The sequence below is a fragment of the Sinocyclocheilus anshuiensis genome, unplaced genomic scaffold (assembly GCF_001515605.1).
Source record: "Sinocyclocheilus anshuiensis isolate Anshui unplaced genomic scaffold, SAMN03320099.WGS_v1.1 scaffold136, whole genome shotgun sequence".
NCBI classification, from domain to species: Eukaryota; Metazoa; Chordata; class Actinopteri; order Cypriniformes; family Cyprinidae; genus Sinocyclocheilus; species Sinocyclocheilus anshuiensis.
Window position 1 is genome coordinate 76896 of NW_015554074.1, and position 8786 is coordinate 85681.

The following is an 8786-nucleotide window of genomic DNA, read 5'->3' on the forward strand; positions in this document are numbered from 1 at the left end:
GACACTTTTACCATGATTACAAAATAGAAACTGCAGCTCTTTAAAAAATATTTTTGTACATTTAACAATAAATATTAAATAAACACACACATTAAATAAAAAAATGTCAAACATAAAAAACAGATAAAAAATATATGACAGAATGTAAGAAGGTTTTTAAGTACAGGGATGCAAATGCTGCCTAAATTAATCTGCCACTCAGTGGAGGCTATAGTTAATTTGGGACCAACTATTGAGATGCAGTAAATGATGAAATTGATTAAAAAATACATTTGTTTGATCTTGGTCAGCCTACCACAACCCACAGCAGATAAACTCTTACATTTATCACACAGGCATATTATACAAAATATTGTCTGTTGTTTAACTAGTCAGTGTAGATATATTATCAAATTATATATTTTTTAAATGCAGCACAATTACAACGTTTGTCAAATGTTATGTAAACACGTTTAAAAAGGTACCTGTATTCAATCCGAATGATTTTTACGAACTGAATACCAACTTTAACTGTTACATGCACACAAGAAAGTAAAGCATATCTAATAATATCTCTCACAACCCAAAAGATGGAATTTGTGACTTCAATGCTTTCAGTGAAAGTCACAGGAGTGCACCATATTCATGGAATGTGAAACCACCAACACTTTGTGAAACCACCTACCAAAACCAAAGCAAACAGCTTCAGGATCTCTCCAAAATAAATCCACTCCTGACACATTTGTAGTTCCTACAAAAGATTTAGAAAACTACTTTTGACAACACAAAATGGAAACATCAAACACATAAATAGGGAAAATGCTCTCTATCTCCCTCTCAAGTGTTTCTCTCTCTCTCACACACACACACACACACACACACACTACAGGGCAGACAGTCGAGGCAGGGCTCATCTATGTGAAGCCAGCTGGCTGTGGCGTCCCTGAGAGCCGAGCACTTGTCCCCCGCTGAGTGCAATTGAGAAGCGCAGACCTGCCTTTACTCTACACACAGCCCAGAGCCAGGCCTGACAGACACCGTCAGTCTAAAACACAGCGACGCAGGGCCCCGCGGCCTAACTCTTCACACAGCCCAGAGCCAGGCCTGACAGACACCGTCAGTCTAAAACACAGCGACGCAGGGCCCCGCGGCCTAATCCGCACTCAAACACGCAAACAAACGCAGGGCACTTTTACCACCTCTCACCACCTTCGTGTATGTGTTAGTTACACATTTGTTTCCTTTCGAAAATGCACTCTGAGTGTCGGTTCCCGTAAGAAAGGAGGCAGCTAAACGGAGTACTAAATTTGACAAGCAGCTAAAGGTATGCAGGATGTCTTCACGTGAGTGTAAATGAGTGGCACCGCCAGAGATGTGTGTCCGAGAAAGCCACGTGTAATTGGTGATGATGGGAATGGACACAAGCCACATGAGACCGCTGACAAAGAACCAGCATCGCTACCAACAAAGGGCTGGCAGGAGAGATGACGGCTCTGAAAGGGGCAGGGCAGCTTCAAAGCCCGCCAGAGTCGTTCGTTTCTTCTTCACACATCCAGAGAGCCTCTAAACAGTGATATTTCAGCATATCATTATCATTCAGCCTGGATGAATTCACAGTCGAAGATCAAAAGAACAGGTGCATGAGAGAGAGATAAAGATGTATCATAATTACCCCGGGTGGGCCGAGACTCGAATCTAAATGGGTCACGTCAGGCTATATGTGTGAACAACATTACATTAGAAGTACAGATTAGTTACCTTAAAGCTGCATGGTGAAAGCGTCTAATAATAGGGGGTTTATCAAGGTAAAGCCCGTTGTATTCGGCTGGTCATGTGATCTCAACATGTCAGCCCCCACGAGACGACCCGATCTAGGCAGAATAAAAAAAGAGCTTGTATTAGACTGCTATGACTTCAGTATTCATCTCATGGTTTTCAACACATTTTTCAAAAGTACTAATCATTTATTTACATGTAGCCTACTGTAAAACGTTTTTAATCTGCACCTTTAACGTAACCTGACAATTTGTCTTTCACCAGCTCTTATATAGTGTAAACAGTAAAATTCTGCTGCGTCTCAGTAAAAGTTTACTGATAAATCAGATCTGTTAATTGAATTTGATCTTCATGCTTAAGCCAATCAGCTAATTTGTATTCAGCAACAAAAGACTAGGAAAACTGAATGTTTGTTTTACAGTTTAGGGAGCCAAAGATGGGTAAACATGCCAAGTCAGACATGTTCCTGGATCAACATCTTTTGTTGATCCTGGAAAAACATTACAGTCCAAAAACATAGACCTAACCCTATCCTTACCCCTAAACCTAACCCTACCCATAATTGATCCCAAAAATCAGAGGGAAATGATAACTGAATAACAAGAGTGCAGAAGCACCTAACCCTTGTTGTAACCCTAAAACAGACATTTCCTGAAAACAAATCCCTAATTCTGATTGGATGATTGGGATGTTGTTCCAGGAACATGTACTTTGTGAAATCACGTTCACTGAATGTTAGCTTCTAAAAACATGTTGAGGTTAAAGTGACGCAGATAAGAAATTCAACTAGTGTACCCCATTCATGTAAAAATCTTAATATCTTTATCGCTGCATATTCATGCATATATTATCTGTGTATTTTTATGTGATGATATTTACTGTATATTTTGTATTCAACTTATGCATTTAAGGATTTACCAGGCAGTTACTCCTTTAAGTGGATTTGATAGAATTTGGTTCCCTCTAGTGGCCAGGGAAAGAATGAACAGGTTTTATTTCTGTTAAAAAGAAAGGACTGCTTTATTTCACCGTATATTAAGCAGTGAGGACATTTTTGTAGTCTTAATCTTCAGTGTTGCATGCACTCGATTAAACTGGCTAAACGAACTGCTATCAATAACGTGCACAGAGGCGGCACCTGGTAGCCATGGCATTTTCACATCCATTAATAATTACTGTCATCTGTGTCTTAGGTGCTGGACCCCCCCTGTGTGGATGATTGAGACCATTCCCCTGATAACTGCATAAAATGTGAAGTAATACAAATGTGGAGGATTACAGGTCACATTTTATGCAGCATTTTATGAGCAAAGTGCCATTTTGTCATGAATTTGTTGATTAAATTATGCACTTTCTTAATTGCTTAGAGTGGTTTCTGCAAACCTGTATTTGAAATCCCGTTCAGGTGAAAAGAAAAGTAGTACATTAATGCCTTTTAAGAGAAAATCAATAACAAGCTCAAAGTGATTTAAAATTTGGTGTAAATGCAGCCTTCATTCAGTCTTACTTGATGTTGTGCTTAAATGCATAGGTTAATTCCCCCCAAATCAGTTTCTTCCGAACCTCCCTCCCTTTTCTGAACAAACAGAAAAAGGTCAGAATTCACTTTCAGTATCCAAAAATGCTTTCTGTCACTTGCCAGTGGCATCACCGCCAACTACTGCAGTATATTACACAGGTAACCGTCCTTTGTGAGCTTCCCCCTTAATTTCCTACATTCACTGGGCAAGATTCCAATGTGGTAAAATGACTGTCACACTACTGTACGTTACAAGCACTTTGCAATCAGACTAAACAATAACATGTCGTGTCATATAAACGTTTTAATCCGACTGGGTGCGTTTTTTATTTTATTCTTTATTTATTTGCTTAATCAGATAATGCATGTGTACCTCAGTCTAGTCCAGCATTAGTCTAATCAGACAATTGTCCTTGAATTGTTCACATGCACTGAAAGGCAGAGGTGAAGTGCCAACGCTGATTGCACATTAAGTCATGTATAAAAGTACACTTGACAAAATTGTGCAACATGAAGTAGTTAGAAGGGACAAAAATCATAAAATAGACTTTGTCAACAGGAAGTGTCTGATCACTGCAAAAAAGGCTTATCTTACTTAGTATTTTGTCTTGTTTCTAGTCAAAAATATCTTAAATTAAGTTGCATTTACTAGATAAGCAAAATGACATAAGATAATTTATCTTATTCCCAGCGGTGAAAAAACTAAATTAAGTGCATTTTGCTTAAAACGGGTAAAATTATCTGTCAGAGGGGTAAGTAAAATATTCGGTAACACTTTCTATGAAGCCCGTATTTATAATACATGATAATGGTATTCTTAAGGCATTATAATGAACGCATAATGCATTATAAAAAAAACTTTTAATATGTTGTATCATCTCATGAATATTCATAAGAACAGTTTTAATATATTATAATACTTACTTATTTGTTGTTATAGCTTTTAAGAGTATGATGATTTATAACACAATGAACAAGTTGCATCCACTTTTACAATGGATTATATTTCTCATAGTTATAATGTATTATAAGTCTCATATCTTGCCATTTTTCTTATGCTACTTTACTCAAAGCGGTCAAAGACCACTTATAAGCAGTAATAATAATAATAATAATAATAATAATAACAACAACATTTTTTTCTCTCAAACAGCCATAAGATCAGATATCAGATCAGATGAATGTGTAATATGACACATTTGCTTTGAACTATTTTTATTGTAATATCAGTTTGATTATTTTGATGGTACCCTTTAAACAGCTGTTGATAAGTGACTCTGCAACTACATATCAACTAGCGGTTATTAGAGTATTAGTATGTCTGCTACTGTAAATATTTGCTAACACTTTATTTTGATGGTCAACCAACAGATAAACTGACTATAAGTGTTTTTGCAAGTACATCAACTTATTCTACCATACTAGATTCTACCATTCTTGAGCATACTAATACTCTAATGAGACCTGTGTGACCTGTGTGAATTGTATCATAACTGTAAGCGACTGAAGTTTTCAGGACGATTAGTGACCGTTCGCTGCTCTCGAAAACCATTTACTTCAATTACAGTGTAAAAACCAGCTGTAACTTACACTTCATGACTTAGTGATGGTTGTAAAGCTTTCCTGTTTTCAAATTATTTGTATAGGTATACATTTTCAGTGTTACAGTGCTTTCTACGGTCTCAGCTAAATATGCAGACAACTCTAGGTTGTATCTGCATACTGAAGCTATTTGTAGGCAGATTTCCCCCGAAAAGTGTGAACGCTGTGGTTTTGTGGCACATTGTTTGTGTCGCCAGCCTGACATGTCTTTTACTGAACTAACGTCATGAATTTTGACTGGGACTACCTATTTATTAGAACAATTAGAAAAGTGTTTTGGGAAACACATTTGGAAACAATCATTATTTTTGCGATACTGCCTCACAGGCCACAGAAATAATATAACAATCTTAATACCTGCTCTAACATGCTTATCTAATCATTAAACACGATTAATAAAGTATTGGTCATTTTTAGTTTATGATACTGTTCATGGATTAGTATTTTTAACGAACTGAACCCTGTTGTGACGTATTCAAAAACTACAGTCTTATGAATATCTATAATGACTAATGCAAATGTGTTAATATAATCTGTAGCAAGTTGCACAGCAGTTGCTGTTATGTTCAAAGATTATGTAAAAGCGCATATAGTGCCAGGCTCTGTGCAAGATAAAGACCACATGGATATCTTTAAGTGAACGTCTCTCGCACATTCCTTCCCGTTTGTCAGTATTGTGAAATGAATGGCAGTGTTTTTTGTTGTTTTTTTTACTACTTTCATCAACAGAAAACCAAGTGATTGGGAAACTGCTGCCATATTTCGAACATGAGGATGAGGTATAGTGTGGTTATAAACCACAGATGTTATCAGCAGCCTGACTAGCTCGCTGGGTACTGCAGACTACCTGTGTTTTCATACTAAATCAAAGTTGCACAACCATGCATAATTTGTTTTCAGTTAAACTTGATGCTTAAAGTGACTTCTGCTGTTCCGGCCAAAGCAGTCTCCAATATGTGTGCTTCCCGTGCCTGGGGTGTGTTACATTTATCCTGATGGTTTTGAAAAAGGATGTTGTTAAGCCCTGCAAAAGTACCTCAACATACTTGTTGGCATGTTAACTGGGTCAGTGCTGCAGAAATAAGAGCTTGCGGTTGTATGTGAGCTGTAATAACCAGAAAAAGAGGGAGGCTATTATTGCAGGTGTTGAAGCATGTTTTTCTGACTGTTAGTAATGAAAAATTTGTGAATACATTGAGACTTTTAAGACTACAGTCAACATGACCACTGAACATTTAGTATATTTTAGCTGGAATTTCTTGGAATGTGTTAATGGCAAACAGTATTTATATAATATAGGTTTAATTAAAATATATAAGTGAGAGTAATTAAAACTGAAGGGAACAAATAAAAAACAAGACATTAAATGGACAATTTTTTTTTCCATGACTATTTCACTCTAACAGAGACAGGATACCTTATCTAACCCCAATTGAGCTTAACCAATCAGGTTTAAGGGGGTGGGTTTATTTTGAATTCAGCAAAAACGCTTACTAACTCAGTCACATCACTATCCAGTTCAAAGAGAGACAGACAATCAAACCTGCTGTGAGTATCAGACAATTATTGTGACTTACTTATGTGCAATCTTTTGATCACAAATGATTTTATATATATGCAAAACATTGTGCTCCAAAAGTTTCCACAACAATATATCCAAATATTTCATTTTATTGAACATTTTGTGGTATCTATTTCCTCCTAAACGGGCTTGTTAACAGTTTTGTATTTCCCCAAACGGTCTCAGAAAAATGACAGATCAAACTCCACAACAGACGATGCCAATGAATGACAGCTCCACAAACCAGACTTGTGATGTTTTCATCTACAAGGAGTCTGCACGGATCATCTTTCCCATTTTCTATTGCCTGATTCTTGTCATCAGCGTGGCAGGTAACAGCCTGGTCCTCTGCATCACCTGTCAGAAAAAGCAGAAGATGAACTCCACCACGATATATATCATCAACCTGGCCATCTCCGACACCCTCTTCACCTTGGCTCTTCCTGGCAGGATCACCTACTACATCCGAGGCTTCGACTGGCCTTTTGGAGATTTCTTGTGCCGGCTGACTGCCATGATCTTCTACAGCAATACCTACGCTAGCATCGCCTTCATGACCTGCATCAGTGTAGATCGCTACTTGGCCATGCTGCACCGTCAGAGGTGTCAAAGGCTGAGGAAAGCCAAAGTTGTGCGAGGTATCTGCATTCTGGTATGGGTGGTGGTGCTTCTTGAGACGTCTCCTCTGCTCTTGAAGAACACCATGGAATACAGATCCAGTCATCGAACGTGCATGGAGTTCTCTAATTTTGATAGCCACTGGATGGCATTCGTTCTCCTGTTTGCTTGCATCATCGGGTTTTGCTTTCCATTGGGACTCATCCTGTGTTGCTACAGTCGGGTCAGCTGCAAGCTCTCCAAGACAGCCAAGGAAAACCCGGTGACCAACAGGTCTGGCAGCAATGGCAGGGCCAAAAATATGATCCTGCTCATTCTGCTGAGCTTCGTGGTGTGTTTCAGTCCCTACCACATCAACATCATGCAGTTTGCCGTGAGAAGGCTGTACAATGTGCCCAGTTGTGAGGACTTAAAGACTTTGAAAATGTCCCTGCAGGTAACCGTTTCCATGATGAACTTTAACAGCTGCCTTGACCCTATTATTTACTTTTTTGCCATCAAAACGTACAAGCAGAGAGTCATGAGTCTTTTTAAAAGCTACATTTCCATTTCAGCATCCTCCAGGAGCATGCAGGAGAACAGCAGCAGTAACACATGAGGGCCAAAATGATGTGAAGAAAAATATGATGGTGCAAACTGCAGAAGAAATGTCTGCACACGTGTGAAATGTGGTCGGATAGCTGTAGAGTGCAGCGTTTCATACCTTTTATTTCTGAACAAACGGCATACAATTTCTTATCATTGATGGTGTTTAAGTCTGTTATTTTGTTTTGGGATTTTTGACCACATTTTGTGTGAATATAAGATATCTGACATAAGATCACTGATATTATGTTGCTTTTTTTGTGGTCATTATGAATTTGAATATGAAACTAACATGAATTTGTCACTCATATGCATTTATAACTGATGTTCATTTGTTTGTGTAATATATTTCTGATTGTGATTAATATGCTATTGGATTTTCTTTTTTTTTTACTTGGTCATGTAGGCCTGCCATTGACGTCAAATGAAATTCAATTCTGTTATCATTTACTTATCCTCATGTTGTTCCAAACCCATAAGAAATTTGTTCATCTTCAGAACACAAATGAAGATATTTTAATCAAATTTGAGAGATTTTTGAGAGACATTTGAAAAGATTTCTCAAAAAAAAAAAAAATCATATGAATCATGCGATTTAATCCAAGTCTTTTGAAGAGACATGATTGGTTTATTTGATGAATAGCTTTAATTTTGGCTTTTCCCAAATTAACATTAATATCTTCATTTGTGTCCCGAAAATAAACAAAAGTCTTTTGGCCTTGGAATGACATGAGGACGAGTAAATGATGACAGAACTTTCATTTTAGAGTGAACTAAGCATTTAAGAACAATTAATTAACTGGAAAAGTCCCACATAAAGGTCAAGGAGGCTAAAAGACCATTCTGAGTAAGAATGAGTTATTATGTAGGTGTATGTTAATACCTATTGACATTTCCGTAAGCTGCTGTGTAAATACTGTGTTTTGCTTTAAAGATGCTCACAATGTGTATGTTACATTTCGAGCAACCCCTATAACGGCATTTTCCATTTGGGAATTTAAAGCTTATGTAGCTGTCAATTGTGCTAAACAACTTTCTCTGAATATCAATTAAAGAGTTCATTTACAAGCTGTTGTGTTTTATTTTGCTTATCTCCAGCTGCCTACGCAACACTAAAAAAGTGTGAAAATTTTTTTTTGATGACCT

The 8786-nt window shown here is 37.4% G+C and overlaps 1 protein-coding gene across 1 annotated transcript; it reads left to right on the forward strand.

The window, feature by feature from the left end:
• Nucleotides 1-6413: 6413 nt before the first annotated feature.
• LOC107668872 (G-protein coupled receptor 183-like) lies at nucleotides 6414-7775 on the forward strand. The gene is made up of 2 exons (XM_016460897.1): nucleotides 6414-6424; nucleotides 6624-7775. Exon 2 carries the CDS (start codon nucleotides 6628-6630, stop codon nucleotides 7651-7653), a length of 1026 nt encoding a protein of 341 aa, XP_016316383.1. The 5' UTR covers nucleotides 6414-6424; nucleotides 6624-6627; the 3' UTR covers nucleotides 7654-7775.
• The last annotated feature ends 1011 nt before the right edge of the window (nucleotides 7776-8786 follow it).

What these genes read in the sequence shown, in the direction of transcription:
- LOC107668872 (XM_016460897.1), top strand. Translation starts at nt 6,628, where the DNA reads ATGACAGATCAAACTCCACAACAGACGATGCCAATGAATGACAGCTCC.